General features: G+C 45.9%; 2 protein-coding genes across 5 annotated transcripts in view; one reads left to right on the forward strand and one right to left on the reverse strand.

Moving 5' to 3' along the window:
- stab1 (stabilin 1) overlaps nucleotides 1-17070 on the forward strand; it is a 68110-nt gene that overhangs the window by 17151 nt on the left and 33889 nt on the right. For all 4 annotated transcript variants that reach the window (XM_015043992.1, XM_015043995.1, XM_015043993.1 and 1 more), the window contains 26 exons: nucleotides 632-701; nucleotides 983-1078; nucleotides 1600-1713; nucleotides 1872-2059; nucleotides 2557-2693; nucleotides 3094-3221; nucleotides 3410-3486; nucleotides 3927-4049; nucleotides 8446-8583; nucleotides 8660-8731; nucleotides 10219-10332; nucleotides 10405-10458; nucleotides 11616-11696; nucleotides 11768-11926; nucleotides 12437-12499; nucleotides 12689-12781; nucleotides 13421-13507; nucleotides 13581-13692; nucleotides 13856-14042; nucleotides 14750-14843; nucleotides 14961-15119; nucleotides 15614-15709; nucleotides 15831-15926; nucleotides 16146-16193; nucleotides 16503-16633; nucleotides 16813-16924. In XM_015043992.1, the coding sequence (XP_014899478.1) occupies nucleotides 632-701; nucleotides 983-1078; nucleotides 1600-1713; nucleotides 1872-2059; nucleotides 2557-2693; nucleotides 3094-3221; nucleotides 3410-3486; nucleotides 3927-4049; nucleotides 8446-8583; nucleotides 8660-8731; nucleotides 10219-10332; nucleotides 10405-10458; nucleotides 11616-11696; nucleotides 11768-11926; nucleotides 12437-12499; nucleotides 12689-12781; nucleotides 13421-13507; nucleotides 13581-13692; nucleotides 13856-14042; nucleotides 14750-14843; nucleotides 14961-15119; nucleotides 15614-15709; nucleotides 15831-15926; nucleotides 16146-16193; nucleotides 16503-16633; nucleotides 16813-16924 (2829 nt within the window). The remainder of the gene's footprint in view (nucleotides 1-631; nucleotides 702-982; nucleotides 1079-1599; nucleotides 1714-1871; nucleotides 2060-2556; nucleotides 2694-3093; nucleotides 3222-3409; nucleotides 3487-3926; nucleotides 4050-8445; nucleotides 8584-8659; nucleotides 8732-10218; nucleotides 10333-10404; nucleotides 10459-11615; nucleotides 11697-11767; nucleotides 11927-12436; nucleotides 12500-12688; nucleotides 12782-13420; nucleotides 13508-13580; nucleotides 13693-13855; nucleotides 14043-14749; nucleotides 14844-14960; nucleotides 15120-15613; nucleotides 15710-15830; nucleotides 15927-16145; nucleotides 16194-16502; nucleotides 16634-16812; nucleotides 16925-17070) is intronic.
- On the reverse strand, nucleotides 4067-7807 carry LOC106954474 (E3 ubiquitin-protein ligase TRIM39-like). The gene has a single exon (XM_015043996.1). It carries the CDS (start codon nucleotides 7355-7357, stop codon nucleotides 5972-5974), a length of 1386 nt encoding a protein of 461 aa, XP_014899482.1. The 5' UTR covers nucleotides 7358-7807; the 3' UTR covers nucleotides 4067-5971.

Genomic DNA, 17070 nt, shown 5'->3' on the forward strand with positions numbered 1-17070 from the left:
AAAAATCCCTGCCCTTTCTGAAGCTCCGCCTTCAGGAAGCCATGCCAACATGGCTCCTCTATTAACCCTTTAACAGCAGTTTTACCAGCGTTGCTCTGACATGTAGCTTCTATAATGAGCTCAGCAGTTCCACCAGATGTTTGCTAATTGTTGCTGGCGAGTCTGAAGGAGCTGAGTGGGAGAGAATCTACGCCTCGAAGGCGGAGCTAGGTCCACCCAGGTATTTTACACAGCTGAATGGTTGCCATGGAGATTAAGTATTTCTCACAGCTGAATAAAATAACCAAAGGAAGACTCCGGGTTTGTTTTTCATGAGGGAATAAAATTATAACATGACGTGAAGCTGAAAAAAGTTGATTTTACATAATACTGCCCCTTTAAACTCAGGACCGGACCAGAGCGGCGGCTCATCTGTCTGCTCCGGTGTTGATCCCATTCTCTGAGATATTTAGGTTTAATGGAGAATCTGAGCAGAAACCCCTGATAGCCATTTAGAAAGCTGACACATCAGCCCTCAACTACAACTACATTCACTTTATTGAACCCAGATATGTTCGTTCCAGAGGGAAGCTGTCAGCAGTTTCTGTGTTTTTATAAATAATAGAATAAAAATGTTTGTTTCTTTCTGCAGGAGGGTTTCTCTGGCTTTGCCTGTCAGGAGTGTAAGAATCCGAATGCATTTGGGAAGAATTGTGATAAAGGTAGGCGCTCTGTCTCGTTGTGTCCAGGTTTCTCTTCTCTCTCTGGTTCAACACACCTGAATGAAATGATGGTTCATCAGCAGAACATCATGACCGGCTGAGCAGCTAGCTGGATGAGACGCAGCTGTCTGTAGCATCCTGATTCCTTCCTCAGATCAGGACCAGCTCCTCTGCTAAATAACATCGATCCAGTTTAATGTTTTCAGTTCTGCATCCTGTGCTTTAGTGGCTGAAGAGAGAACGAGCTGCAGCCTGACTCTGAGGACTTTGTGTGTGTCCAGAATGTGACTGCGTCAACGGAGTGTGCAACAAGGGCCCCGACGGTGATGGGCAGTGCTGGTGTCAGCCTCCGTACACTGGGAGGCGCTGTGACCAAGGTGAGGCGTTAACACTGCTTCAGGCTGGGCTGCAGGTGATGATGTCATCATCAGGTGGCGGCCTAATTATTGAGCTGGTTTTAATTTATTAGCTGATTTATTGCTTATTGAAAACAACCAATCAGAGCCATAAAGAGGGTCTTAGTGCTGTCAATCATCCTCATGTATTTGCTGGTAAATGTGCCAATGGCGGAGAAGCAGCTTACCGTTACAGGAAAACCGTTGATCTGCTGTCATCGGTGGCTATGCTAACTAGCCTGAGGATTCACAACAGGATCTGCTGACAGGGGGGTGATGGGGTGAGCAGCTCCACATGAGATTGTGATTAACAGCGCTAAGACCTGAAACCTGGCTCTGATTGGTTGTTTCTAGTAAGCACAGAGGAGATTTATATGTTTCATAGATTATCTGTCAAACTGTAGCGACTTCTATAAAAATATATTGTTAGTAAAAGTTAAAAAGTGCAGCTTTGAGGCAGGAGTTGCTGGCAGCTTTTCCATCCCTGCTGTGTGTGTCGGTAGTGAGCAGAGGGTGCCGGAGGTGCAGCTCCTACTCCTACTGCAAAGGAGAAGCAGAAGATGCCGACTGTGACTGCTTGCCTGGATACAGGAAGATGAAGGACAACAGGTGTCTAGGTGAGGCGCGCCTCAGACTGTGAAACCTTCGCAGAGCAAGAAGATTCTCAAAGGGGAGCTTTTGTTGTTTAGTCTGGGTGACCTAAAGGCAGAGATGCCATTAGGTCACCTCTGCCTTTAGGTCAGCTCTGGCTGAGCTGAGCTGCTTGTGTCCTCAGCCGCCTGCTCCCAGAGAGACTGCGACACCAACGCCCAGTGCTCCAAGGAGGCCAGCAACATCAGATGCACCTGCAAACCCGGCTACGACGGAGACGGGAAGATCTGCATCCCCAAGAACCCCTGCCTGGTCAACAACGGAGGCTGTCCCACCAACTCCACCGTCTGCGTCTTCAAAGGACCTGACGAGGTGAGGAGGAAACCCGGGTCTGATTATACCCGGATCTGATTATACTCGGATCTGAGGAAAGTTTGATCTGAGGAAACCCGAGTCTGGGGAAACCCAGGTCTGAGGAAACCCAGGTCTGAGGAAACCCAGGTCTGAGGAAACCCAGGTCTGAGGAAACCCAGGTCTGAGGAAACCCGGGTCTGAGGAAACCTGGGTCTGAGGAAACCCAGGTCTGAGGAAACCTGGGTCTGAGGGAACCTGGGTCTGAGGAAACTCGGATCTGAGGGAACCCGGAGCCGGAGCTGAAGGAATCTGGAGCTAGATCTCAGGGAAATTGGAGCCGGATCTGAGAAAGCCCAAATCCGGTTCTGAGGACACCCTGAGCTGGCTCTGGAAAACCCAGATTCGGTTCTGAGAGAACCCCAGAGACAGATCTGAGGGAACCCTTCAGCCGGCTCTAGAGGAAAACTTTAGCCTCTCAGCCGCTGTTTTAATTCTCCTGTTTTCTTGTGTCTCAGTCCAGCTGTGAGTGCATGTTGGGCATGTCGCCTGTAGGAGGCAGCGCTGAGCACGGCTGCCGGCTGGTCTCTGCCTGCACAGATGTGACCTGCGACCCCACGGCGACCTGCCAGACGGAGCTGGATGGGAATCCCAGGTCAGATGGCTCGGTCTCATTCCTTCCTCCCTCCAGGGATCCAGCTTGGACTCTAACCAGAAACAGTAAATTAACTCATAGAGTAACTAATTTCATGAACTTAACTTTATAAATCAAAGTGCGTTTCAGTTACTTTAACCTCACCTAAACCTTATTATTTAGTTCATGTAATAAAATTCAAAGCTTTCTGAACACTTGATGTTTTCAGCTTGAATCTCTGTTTAAAAATGACCTCATTGAAGTCATTCCTGTTTTGTTTTGTTTTGTTTTGTTTTGAAAAGTGAGCGGTGTATTGTTTCTCCAGAACCATAACTGTCGCTGAACCCAGGGAGAGGAACTTGGTCGCCCTCTAGAGCCCAGAGTGAGAACAGCAGCACTGACCTTCATCCTTCTGCTGCAGGTGTCTGTGCGAGCCGGGGTTCATTGGTGATGGACACCGTTGCTACGGTAACCTGATGGTGAGCCTCATGGAGCTGAACCAGAGAGGGAACCAGAGGGAGAACCTGACCGGAGCCATCGCCTTGTTCGGTAAAATAAAGAAAACTCCACTCAGGAGGTAAAGCATGAAACCGGGCCTCTGCTTCAGTTTCCATGGTGACGGGTCGGCTCTCCTCCTCCTCTGATTGATTGTCTTCTTCCTGGGTGAAGGATCTGGGTTTTCGGACCCGCCTGCTGCTGCTGGTTCTGCTGTGAAGCTGTTGTTTCTGTTTATACAGGGGGAGGATGTCCCATGGTTCTGAGTCACTCTGGACCCTTCACTGCTTTCTTCCCGCTCCTCAAAGAACCTCTGAGTGTGGGTCCAGCTTCCTGTTCAGGTTGATTCTGTCAGAACCGGGTCACAAGGACATGTTCACTGTGACCCGTTTCACAGGTTGGACTTTGTCAAAACTCAACTAGATTTGTTGAGATGAAAATCCGGGTCTGGATCTGAGCTCAGAACCTCGTTAGTTTGAACTTTCTTTAGATAATTTTGGCTCATTTATCACCGAGCAACGACTAACGGTGATGTTTATACGATAAATTAGGTCCAGAACCTGATCAGAACCACAGAAATCCTTATTTTAACATCTCTGAGCTCAGCATGCAGCTTAACGTTGAGAAAAGATCCGTTTATAGCTGATCGATTCAGATTATAATCCTACATTTAAAGAGTTTTATCTGTTAAAGTGGGTTCTGTGGGTGGGTTCTGCTGTCGAGGCCCGTGTGGCTGAACCCGATCTGCTCCGTCTGCAGGGCATTAATGAGGAGGCGGTGTGCAGGAACCACCTGATCCTGGGTCAGCACCTCTACCGGGACCTGGAGGGCCGAGACTTCAGCCTCTACGGCGGAGGAAAGCTGAGAGTCAAAGCCAACAAGGTGACCAGTCGATTCCTCCAGAACCAGAACCGGGTCATTCTTCCTTCTCAGTACCTTTCTAGAGCCAGGAAGCTGATCGATTTGTCAGCGATAGATCACGATTCAAAGCTGCTGGGAGATTATTAAGATTAAGATGTAAGAAAAAAATTAATATATTAAATGAAGAAACATGAAGCCGATAAAATTTATTAGATTTTTATTCATCCCAACATTAAAATTAGCTGATAAATGAAAATTTGTTAAAAAATAAAAGTTTTTAAATTATTTCATCACCTTTTATAAAAACATTTCATTTTATAGCAAATTATTAGAGGTCAATTATTTTGTTTACATAAATGAATAAATAGGTTTGTCTTTTTTCACCGCCTCCCAAAACAGAAGATTTTCATAATTTTTATATCCAGTAACATAATTTCACATTAGTCAGGGAAAATGACAATTAAAGCTCAACAGATTATAATTTTCATTCAGACGTTATTTCCTCATTTTTAAAATCAAGACAAGTAACTTCAGTATTTAGCTTTTTATCTAAAATCACACCTCAAAGTAAAACTGAACTAAATAAAACCTTATACTGAATATTCATTCACATTCATTAAAAAAGATGAAAGCACATTGCACAACTTCTTGGTATGTTTCCTGCAGGTTTATAATCTTCATAATGTAATTATTTGAACCTCTGCAGTTAAAAAAACATCTGATAAAAAAATCCAAAATGTTTCTGTCAGATCTGAGTCCCTTAACAGAACCACCTTTATCTGAACTGGACCCGAATGTCTGTCAGAACCCAGAACCTGATAAAAACAACTTTCGGATCGCTCACTGAGAAGGTTGGAGGAAACAGAGATCTGTAATGCTGGAAAGACAAAGAAAATTAAAGAAACATTTTCATGTTTCAGACAGTTTTCTTATTGCTGATTCAGATGTTCGGTATAAAGTTTTGATTCAAACTCAAGGGTCGACATTATCGTATCGTTTATCATTTATCGTGATAAATTTCTTATAAGAATTTTGATTTATCGTTGTCACTAAATTCCAGTTAATGATGCTTAAAACCACCCAAAACTGTCCTTACTGTCAGGATTGTCAGTTTAACTATTTTCTCCACTGTTTGTTTATTAAAAGCATCAATAAATACCAATAAATTTGAAAATGCAGTTATCGCGTGGAGCTCTCCTAAAGAAGCGTATAACAAATGGGAGCGTTTTTAAAGCGCAGTATTTGTGTTTGTGGGGTTATAATTACCAACACACAGTTAACTAAAAAAGGAGAATTAAATAGTTTTTATCCTCACTTTCATCAATATCACAAATGTTTTACAAAATATCTTGATAAAACTTTAAGTCCATATTGCCCACCCCGAATTCGGATGATTAGAAAACATTTTTTCTGTCATCCCACCTTCATATTTTGCACCTAAAGACCAGCAAGTTGCTTGTTTTCTAGAGATTTTATAATTTTTTTTTTTTTAAATTAGGGGTGCACCGATTGCAGTTCCTGGCCGATCGCTGATCTTTAAAAAGCCTGACCTGCCAATTCAGACTTTGACAGATTCTAACTTTTTTATCTGAAATGTCGCTAAAGTTGCTGAGTTGCTAGGAATGAGGCGACTATTGTTAACTTTAAACATGACCTGGTGGGCGGGGTCAAACCTCTCACTGCAGAGCAGAAGAGAACGCAGATGATTTTTAGATCTTTGCTGAGGTAGAAAAGATCGGCGAATGGGATCAGCTTCACATGAAAGTGTCAGCTGATCACTGACCTCCTAAAATGAAGGAAATTGGTGCCGATAAATCGGTGCACCCCTGTTGAAAATCAAAAATGGACAAAATGTCTCCAGTAGAATGAGGGAGTTTCAGCTCAGAGATGGTAAACTGTGTGTGAACGCTGACATAAACCTTCTGTCGAACCTGTGGATCTTCTCAGGTGTTTTTGTTGACGCTCACCGAGATGCTGGCTGGGAGGAGCCGGACCGGCACCGGGTCCTCGGTGTAAATGTAGGGGAACAGCGTGGCGCTGAAGCTGTGTGTGAAGGTGTGTATGTTGGCGTTGGTGCCGCGGTCGCAGAAGGACAGCCTCCCCCTGTCCACGTCCAGATGGACGCCAATCTTCTTCACCGGTGCCTTCAACGGCAGCTCCGTCTCCGGTTCTGATCCGGAGAACGCGGTGAGCTTCCCGTGGCAGAAGGAGATCCTCCACAGCTGCGCCGCCGGGGCTCCGCCCAGCTGGACGTCGTCCCCCAGCACGCCCAGCTCCCAGTCCTGGTTCTCCCCGACGTCCACACTCCAGCCGTGCGTCCCCGTGGTGAAGCCCCGCGATCCGAGGACGGAGCAGGAGAACCGGGTCCTCTCCGGGTTCCTGGGCAGCTGCTTCCGGTCTCCGGACCGGACGCTGCTCAGGTCGCTGGACAGGAGGAGCTCCGGGTCCGCCGTGTTCGGGTCCAGAACCACGGGGCTGTAGTGCACGACCCGCTTCATGCTGTTCCAGATGTTGAAGGGCAGGTTGCCCAGGTGTTGGACCACGTCGATCAGCGCTCCGGGGACGGGCTGCGGGTCGTCCTGAAGGGGGCGCTGCTGGACCCTCCTCACCGTTTCCTGGTAGTTCTTCAGGAAGGAGACGTCTGCAGCCTTCAGCTCCGCCTGCGCAGCTGTGATGGTGGCTGACAGAGCCGCGATCTCTCTGCTCAGAGCCGCCACCTTCTCCTTCATCACCCCACTCTTCTTCGCTTCTTCCTGCTGCAGAGCGGCGACCTTTGCCGTCTCTTCCTGCTGCAGGAACTGGTGCAGCTTCTGAAACTGCTCCCTGATCTGCTTCTCGGTCTGTTGGCTCTGCAGCTTGATGAACTTCAGGGTTTGGTCCCCGTCCGCTTTGGCGTCCTGCAGGACGGCCAGCTTGTCCTGCAGAGGCTTCAGGATCTTCTGCAGCTCCTCCCGGTACTCCTGCGCCGCCTCGTCCACGGGCCGGAACCGGTGCTCGTTGTGGATCCTGGAGTCCCGACAGATGATGCACACCGGCTCCTGGTGGTCCAGGCAGAAGATCTTGAGCTTCTCAGAGTGCAGAGTGCAGAGATGCTCTGACAGCCGTGTGGCCGTGAAGGACTCACACAGGTTCTTTAAAGACAGGTTGCGAGGCGGGTCGCTGCGGGACGACTTCCTTTTGCAGACGGGACACTCCTGCGTTTTCTTCCCCCTCCACCAGGTCTGCAGGCAGGCTCTGCAGAAGCTGTGGCTGCAGGTCAGGACCACCGGGTCCTTAAAGATGTCCTGGCAGATGGGGCAGGACAGATCCTCCTCAGGCCTGGAGGACATGTTGTCTCTGAATGCGGCTGAAGACGAAGCAGGCTCCTCTGTAGGGAAGGCGAGAGTTACTTTCACTTTGACCTGAGCTCTCCCAGGTTGTAGCTTTTCAGGTTGAAGGAGTTCAAATCCAGTATGTCAGAGTTCCCCGCGTCCCCGTCTCCAGTTTATGCCGTTGATATGAATCTTTCAGCTGTTTTCTTGAAGTTCTACTTCAGTCAGAAGCAAGAAAGGAAAATTGCTTTCTGTTTGTCACCCTGACGGAAAGTGGGCGGGGCTTCAATGCATGCATCATTTCCTGTCTCTGGGCATGTTTACGACAGCAGGTGTGTCAAGTCAAGCTCCTCTGAGAAGATATTTACAGCTGCTCAGAATCAAACCTTTCGCCTTTAGCCACTCCCTATTCTGTGAGGCTGACCTTTGACCTCAGGCCTGTTGGATCCGGTTCAGAGAGGCAGAAATGTTCAGTTCACTTCAACATTTCATGTCAAACCTTCTGCATAGAATCAAGCACTAAAACGCTGCCCTCAAATAAATTTAAATCATGTATATAACATAAGTATATAATTAATATTGCTGTGGGTAATAATAAAAACACAGGAACTGTTCATAGAAAGCCTACATGGCAATAACAAACCCAGAAATAATCAGGCAGGAAACTGGAAAGAGAACCAAAGCAATATTTATTTTTTTTCTTTTTTTTTTAGATTAAATATTCTGATGTTAAATCCTCACAATTAAGAAAATAAAAATAAAAAAGGAGGATGTTAGTACTTCACCGATGTGAATTTTTTGGAAATCGTTGCAGCTAAATTTAAATATGTTTTGGTTTTTCGTTCATTCATATTATTATTTTTTGGTATAAAATTGTCTTATTTTTACCAAACTTGCTTTTATTTTTTGTTTCATCATTTATCTACCTGTGATGTGATTGTTGTGAAGCTCTTCGGTTAGCTGAGGTTGTTCTAAATGTGCTAAATAAATAAACTTTGACTAATTTATAGATGATGCCTTCAAAACATCAGTCTAAGTTTTGAATAATAATCTATTTTAGTGAGATCCAGTTCAGTCTGAAGAAGAGACGGGTTGTTTCTCTGCAGAAGTTCATCCTGATGAGCGATCCCAGCAGGCCGTTCACCATCGTCCAGGCGGACCTGCCCGCAGCCAACGGCGTCATCCACATCATCGACCGGCCAATCACAGGCAGCCTTCCTGACGGGCCGGCCCGGGACGAGCGGGTCGGTTCTGCTTCCCCGCTCTGCCGCGCTTCCTCTCAACGAAACGTTTCGGACCATTTTCTGCTTCTCTGTCCAGTTCGCTGATAAGACGATCGGGGAGATCCTGAGGAAAGATGAGAAATTCAACCGCTTCCTGTCTCTGGTTGATGTGAGTATAAACCCAACATTTCCTCCAGAAAACATGCTAGTCTGGCGTTAGCGACGCCAGGACCGTCATCAGCGGCCCGTCGTGTTTATGAGTTGAAAATGTTTAAAGTTGACAGGAAATTTGAAAATAAGACTATGTGGTTATGTGCTATTGGAAGACAAATACCTAAACACCAGCTATAAAGTCAAATTTAAGAAAATACAATTAAAATTAAAATGTTTTGCACTTCAATTGTTTCATCCCTTATTGTGATGATTGTATTCCAGCGGTTTTGCAGTTATATTCTTGTACTAGTATATTCCTGCTTTGGTGGATTAAATCTTTGCCATAGTTTAATCTGAGTGCTGCCATTGGAGTCAAAATGGCTTCTGTTTCTCATTTAACCCTTTCATGCATAGTGGTCACTACAATGGACAGCTATCTAAAAGCCATTTTCTTGTGGATTTTTATGTTATAAATGCACACAGACCACTGAAGTGGACACTAATGCATCATAAAATAGATTATCAACTACTGGCCATCAGATGCAAATGCAAGAAATTATTTTTGTTAAATCCAATATGGCCGACAGACAAAAAAGCACGCCATCCGACCCGATCCCTCCTTCTGCTGTAGCGACTCTTGCAGGTAAAAAAAATATTGTGACATCAGATAACTCCAAAGAACAACACTACTGATGTATTTTTAAATAACAACTTTCTATCCGGAGAAAATTACAATTGATCACCTAAAAAAAATTGTTTACAAAATATTTTTTCTACCTTTTTTTATGCCTTAAGAAAATTAAAAAATGGGAAAAAATCCAGACACAGAGGATCATAATTCATGCATGAAATGGTTAAAGTTCAGCAAAAAGCTGCATAGGGACGTTCTGCAGAAAGTCTGTAGTGTTCTTAATATCTGGTGAGAAAAAATTGATTCGATTTGTGTAAACGGGAGTTTCTGTTCTCGATTTGGTGCCTTCTTTGTTTTTGTTATTAAACAGAAGCTGGATCTTTAACTTGTCTGTATTGGGAAACACTTAATTTGAAGGGATGTGACTGACTTAACACTGATGAACATGAAGGAGCCTTCATTAATGTCTGACTGCTATCATGAAGTGTCATTTGGTAAATAATGACATTTTTAACTCAAAGTCGCTTTAAAATTTGCATTAAAAGTGTTAACTTTGCATTATTTGGTAAATAAAAGTTGCATTAAAAGTCAATTCAGTGTCAACTTTGCATCAGAAGTGTCACTATTTACCAAATGAGACAGTCATACACATGAAGACTCCTTCATATTTATGACTGTCTCATGTTAGGCTTGTGCACACCTTCATATAAAGTGTTACCCTGTAAACCTGCGTTTCCTTTACATATGTGTGCAAAACTTTGTCAATCTCACAATTTCTATGTTTCCATTAATGAAGAATGGGTCAGAGGTCAGAGGGGCGTTTTGATGTTCCTGGAGTCCACCTTTATAAATCCCATGTTTCACATTCACAGAACTGCGGTTCCCCCCCTCCTCTCCACGGACCCGGACCGCTCACCGTATTCGTCCCCACCAATGAGGCGGTGGACCGGGCCCGAGACGGCAGCATCCTCTACATGTTGAACAGCGTAAGCTGGAGACGGAGGAGAGCACAGATTACCGCCTGATCAGCTGGTGCAGCTCATCTGCTTCTCTTTCAGGCCAAGCAGAAACTCCAGGAGCTGCTCAGACATCACGTCTTCTCGCAGGCTGCCGTAAGAAACGACACTCCTGACACTCTGTAAAAACACTGTGAACACGCCGTAAACACCCCCCCACATCCATCAGTCCTTTATGGTTCAGCAAAAAGAATAATTACCATAATTGTTTTAGGGTAAAAACAGCATTTATTATAATTAACAGCAGAGGAGCTGCTCTTTTTTTTTCAATGTTATTTTACTCTGTCAACAGCCAAAAAATTGTCTGGGGTTTTTCTGCTGATTTATGGTGATGTTGATGTGCTGAATCCAAAAATCACATTGGTTTTGCTCAATCAGATCAACTTTCTGAAGAAAGTTCCATGTTGGTTTGGGATGCAGCCATGGTTACTGCTGGACTCTGAAGAGAGACTTTCCTGCTGCTGAAAATACGAGGCGGTCGAAGAAACCGAAGTTCATGCCCTCAATTTTGCACAATGGAGACATAATGTTCAATTTACATGAACTTTATCAGTGTTTATTACTTAACTTACAGAGATCCAAAAAATCATTTAATTAATACACTATGTTTGAAACCTACAACATTTTTTGGATGAAACATTTTAATGTAAATGAACTGATAACGTCACCAAAATGTCATCCATTTAGTCAGAGGATCAGATTTCTCTAAATCAAGTTAGAATAAAAACCTGACCTGATTGAGAAAAATGGTTGTCAATTTTGGATTCAGCTGTGCAAAATAGTCCTAATTCAGTTGAAAAAATATAGACAACCTCCACAAAGCGTTTGTTTGTAACCTTCAGTGTCATGTAATGATTACATTTTAGGAAGAAAGTGAGTGAAAAATCCTCAAACTTTTTTTTCTTTTGGCTCAGGTGGCCTTTATTTGAGAGTAGTTAGACAGGAAAGTGGGTCAGACATGAAGCAAAGGTCATCAGGCCGGGAATCGAACCTGCGGCGGCCGCCTCAGAGGGTCGTGTTTTACCCCAGCGCCTCCACGGCACCCCAGACCCCTGACCTTGTTCTCTAGTTGTCACAGTGTTGACAATAACTGCGTCCCTTTTTCTTTTACATATCAGGCGAACAGTTAAGATGTAGTTCATTATATTGATAACAGCTAAAACCAATGCTAGTCTTCGTCAGTGAGGAAGGTTTTGGCCTCCAGCCGGACGTTGGGTCGGGATCTTGATGCTGCAACGTTTTTCTCTCTGCAGCTCACACCAGATGACCTGGCCGCCCTTCCTCAAATCCGGACGATGGCCAATCAGCTGGTCACCATCTCTGCCTCTGACACTGTGAGTGCCTCTGATTGGTTGGCGAAGCCTGAGTGAGTGTTTGTCGAACGGCGTGTGCTGCTGCTGCGCAGGGGGAACTCCTGCTGGGGGAGAAGGGAGTCCGCCTGACCGGCTCCAACATCATGGCCTCCAACGGCGTCATCCTCATGATCGACGGGCTGCTGTACCCGCCCTCCATCCTGCCCATCCTGCCGCACCGCTGCGACGCCACAAAGAGCAAGATCACCGTGGTGAGATGCCAGGAAACCCCATGAAACGTGGTGATGCAGCAAAGGATTGTGGGGGTTTTCCCACATATTTTTACTAGAGACAATCAAAAAAATTCCGAAATATAATTCTTACTGCATATATTTATAAACTAAATAATATAATACAGGCAAAAGAAACACAATGCACAAGTTTCAGTCCTTCATTGTTGCTTTTTCAACAAAAGAAAAAACGTTAAATTAACAATAAAACCCAAACTCTCCTTCACGTCTGAGCTCAAGTCAATACAGAAAAACTCACATCAGATATTTAAAAATATCTGATGAATCAGATACCTGATTCATAACTAAAGCAAAAGATCCCAACAACAGGCACCTTCAGCCGGGCAAACCGCAGCAAAGTCTGCCGTGGTTTTATTGTTTACTGTTAAGAGTAGAGAAGTATATATGTAATTTATATATATATATTGGTATTAATAGGTTTTCATATCGGTGCATCTCCAGATGAAACTAAAGGCTGATTTGTTTTCTTAGGGTCCTTGTGTTCACTGCAGCTTCCTCGACCAGACTGAGTGTCCTGAAGGCAGCGTGGAAATGGTAAATATTCATTATTCACATAGAGGAGCAGATTTTTGTTTCCTTCCTGCAGTAATTTCACAGTGAATCCTGGAAAATGACGCAGGATTCTTCTTATTTCAGTTGTGGGAAATAAGTTAAAAGTTTCTGATTCCTGTAATCCCAATCACTTCAAACGGTTGTTCAGATCTTCCTGTTTGTTTTTCTCAGGAGAGTCATCAGATCGGCTGCGAGTACGCAAACCTTCCTTTTGGACAAATACACAACAAAGGCTGCGCCAAATACTGCAACGCCACCAAGCAGGTAAGAGCAGGAACTGCAGCTCAGACTCCTTACATATTACTGGTTTCTGGTCAGATTGTTGGTGAAATGGAAACTACAGCTCGTTTCAGATCGACAGATTAATTATGAATGTCTCAGCCATCATCACAGGGTCTTTATTCTCCAGGGAATCGGTCTTCTGTCGCCTAGAAAACCTGGAACCAGGAGTAATTCAGCCATTTTTATTTGAAAGGTCTCAGGTTATAGCCTGTTGAATCCTCATTTTATTTCCTTGTCTCAAACTGTGGTTCCCGGACCACTGGTGGTCCGCTGGTGGCCTCGAGTGGTCCGAGGCATGTAAACAACCGACTTGAGCTCAAAGTGTGACGCTGCAGCTAGCTTACAAAAGGATTGTGTTTAAAAATAATAATGGGTAAGGGCTTAAAGACGAGTCACTCAAGAAAAACAGAAGATGGAAAGAAAATGAGGATTACTTTTATGATCAAAACTGCTGGGAGTTTTGTGTCGTTCATGAACAGTTTGATTCTTTTGAACAGTTCTATGCTTGAACGAGTCTCAGTTGGTGAGAATTTAGTTTTTTACGACTTTGCTTGCGTGTTTGCTGCAATGTGGGGTAGTGAATGCTGTTCCACGGTTGTGCTGAGCCGCTTCTGCCTGCAGGTGGCGCAGTGCTGCAGCGGGTTCTACGGTCCAGACTGCAAGCCGTGCATCGGAGGCTTCCAGCATCCCTGCTACGACAAAGGAACGGTGAGGAACGGTGAGCCCAGCTGCCGCTGCCTCCTGATTGGCCGACTATCAATGCTGTTTGTCCCGTCCTCAGTGTCTCGACGGTATCCATGGTAACGGCTCCTGCAGCTGTCACCCGGGTTTCAAAGGAATCGCCTGTCACATCTGCTCGGATCCGTCCAAACATGGAGAAAACTGCGACGAAGGTTAACTCCTCCTCTTCCTCCTGAGCGCCGTTTGATCTGAAACGATTAAATTTAAATAATTTAAAAGTCATTAGTTTGGTTTTCCGGCTTCAGTCAGAGTTAAAGTTGATGTTTTATTGGTGATCTGAACCCAGAGTGTGGTTTCTGGTGTCCTGACCCTCAGAGTGTCGCTGCGTCCACGGCCTGTGCGACAACCGGCCCGGCAGCGGCGGCATGTGTCGGAGGGGGTCGTGTTCGGACGGGTTCTCCGGAGACTACTGCGACAAGACGGCCACGCCCTGCAACGCAGACGGCCTGCTGATTCACTGCCACATCCACGCCTACTGCACACACACCGGCCTCAACTACAAGTGAGGCTTCGAGATTTTAATGTCAACTAGGGCTGTAACGATTCCTCGAATGATTCCAGTTCCTTGATTTTGAAGTTCCTGCAGGAAAATTCATCTGCCTCGAAGCTTCATTAAGTTATGTTTTATTATTTAGCGTACAGAGTTCCGGCCAGGACTTTATTTGTGTTTGCAGTGCGCTCAGCTCTGCCTATGAGTTGTTGCTAAATGCTAGCAGAATAGCGTCCAATTTTCCAGGTTTTTATCCATTTTGGGGAGCCAATAAGCATCCTTACATTGACTGGCGCAATGCTTGGAATACGAGAGCCTTTCTCCTCCCGAACTGCAGGGTGGAGAGCTTCTAAGAAGATTAGTAATGAACAAGCCTTCAGTGCAGTTAGTAGTTAAACTGTCACAACAGAGTGAAGGCTCATGATTTTCCCTCAAACTGAAAGGCGAACCAAAGCCGACTGGATCCACAGGAACAGAGAAGAATGCATCTGAAAAGTCAACCACAGAAAAAACATCTGAGGAAGGATTGGATGAGGATTAGGCATCATGGAACAGGATTTTCAACCAGTTTGAATTGTTTGACGCGGTGCAGTGTGAAAGAGAATCACAGCAGCTGAAAATGTAACAAAAGTTGTAGCTTTAGTCCCCAGTCCAACCGAGTCTATCCGGTGTGGAACCAGCGTCTTCTCAGCCCGTCCTCCTGCTCTGTGTTGCTCCAGGTGTATCTGCAGGGACGGATATGAAGGCGACGGCCATTCCTGCTCTCCCATCAACCTGTGCCTGAAGAGCAGCCGCGGCGGCTGCGACGTCAACGTAAAGCCGGCCTCTCCGCACCGCTCACACCTCAGAGTTCCTGCAGAGCAGCTCAGACGATGATGTCTGGTTGACGCCGTCAGTGTGTGGTGACCACCCGTCCCTCTCGCCCCGCAGGCCGATTGTGTGTTCGTGGCTCCAGGTAACGTGTCGTGTGTGTGCGCCGAGGGATGGACGGGCGACGGGAGGGTCTGCGTGCAAATCAACAATTGTGAGCTGCAAGAGCGAGGCGGCTGCAGCCCCAACGCCACCTGCAACCACATTGGACCGGGACAGGTCGGCGAAAATCCCCATCCACTCGTCCGTCTGTCCGTTTTCTGTCAGTAGAGACCAGGAATCCCAGAAAACATAAGAAAAGCACAGATCTGTTACATTTATTATGTGCCACAGCATCAATTGTAAAAGATTTGTACACAATGAAGCCCTTATGATTGATGTATTTAAAAAATGCATTAGATATTAAAAAAGCATGAAATATGAGATCACCAGTCTTCTGCAGCTCCTACTTATCTCATAAATGTTTTTTATGAACCAAAAGTTTTACATTTACCTGCAGAAAAGTGTTAACCAGTAAAAATTACTCCTCTTTTGATTCTGGTAAACTTTATTAAGCTGTGCTCATCACCAAAACAGACAACATGAAGGACTGTATAAATCCCACAACATGTGCTACTGTCATGATAGTGCCCCCTAGTGGACTGGCATGTAATGAAGCAAAACAAAGGAGAAGCAAAAAGCTCCTTTTAAATAAACCTCTGCTCTCTGTGCAGAGCGAATGTGTCTGTAAAACTGGATATATGGGAGACGGGAAGGTGTGCGACTTCATCAATCCCTGCCTGACCAACAATGGAGGCTGCCATAACCTGGTACACACACACACAGAGAGAGAGAAATCTCTTTCCCTGTCTGGTCTTACTCAGGCCTATTGGTTGTCAGGGGGCGGGGCTAATCTTTCCCCTTTAAAGGCTCCTATTGGTTGTGTGTCAGGCCCAGTGTAAGCTGGAGGAGGGCGGCGTTCACACCTGCACCTGTATGGACGGCTACAGCGGCGACGGGAAGCTGTGCTACGGATCGCTCCTGGACGTAAGTAGCAACAGAGGGTTGTTGAAGGCTTCTTGAAGTCTGGTTTCTCTCGGGTCTGGTTTCTCTCGGGTCTGGTCTCTCTCGGGTCTGGCTTCTGTCGGGTCTGGTTTCTCTCGGGTCTGGTTTCTCTCGGGTCTGGCTTCTGTCGGGTCTGGTTTCTCTCGGGTCTGGTTTCTCTTAGAATGGTTCTGACCCATGACTGTCTTTGGGGTTTTTTAGGAGCTGGACATGAACTTCAATTTATACAGATTCTACAAGCTGATCCAGGTGGGTCCGACCAGGTTTGTTCTGTCTTCAATGTGTGTTTGTGGTGAAGAAGTGAAGGAGACATAAAGATAGAAATCTGTGACTCGTGGTGGCAGTACAGCAGGAAGACTTCTTGCTCTCTCTTTTAGTTTTGGGGAAAAACTGAACCGATCCGAGTCTCTGGTCCAGATTAAAACTGAACCGATCCGAGTCTCTGGTCCAGATTAAAACTGAACCGATCCGAGTCTCTGGTCCAGATTAAAACTGAAACGATCCGAGTCTCTGGTCCAGATTAAAACTGAAGTCGTGTTTGGTCGTGTCTGGTTGCAGAAGTCCAGATACTCGGAGGACCTGAGCGGGAACCTGACCGTTCTGGCTCCATCTCAGCAAGCCTTGAAGAACCTGACCACAGAGGAGTTCTCGTTCTGGACCAGCCGGCACTTCCTGCCCCACTTCCTGCGGTCAGAATCACTTTCATTTGATCCCCGGGTCACGATTTGAAAACTTTATTTATAACTGTAGAACATTACAAACATGAACCTCAGGCAGCCCTGAATACAAATGATCAACTAAATGTGATTCAAACCAAACAGAAGGAGGTTCTGACCCGGGTTGTTGGTTCTGGTTCTGCTGGTTTCAGGGCCCACATCCTCCAGGGCATTTACTCTTTGGAGGATCTGGACCGCCTGGTGGGACATCGCCTGTCCACTCTGGACCCGGCCATCCAGTGGGACATCAGGAACGTCAGCGGGGTAAGAACAGGAGAGTCATTGGACCAAGACCTGGACGGACTCGCCTGGACGGACTAGCCTGGACGGACTCGCCTAGACGGACTCGCCTGGACGGACTCGCCTGGACGGACTCGCCTGGACGGACTCGCCTAGACGGACTCGCCTGG

The sequence above is a fragment of the Poecilia latipinna genome, unplaced genomic scaffold (assembly GCF_001443285.1).
Source record: "Poecilia latipinna isolate Pla-1442-1.1 unplaced genomic scaffold, P_latipinna-1.0 Scaffold659, whole genome shotgun sequence".
Classification (NCBI taxonomy): Eukaryota; Metazoa; Chordata; class Actinopteri; order Cyprinodontiformes; family Poeciliidae; genus Poecilia; species Poecilia latipinna.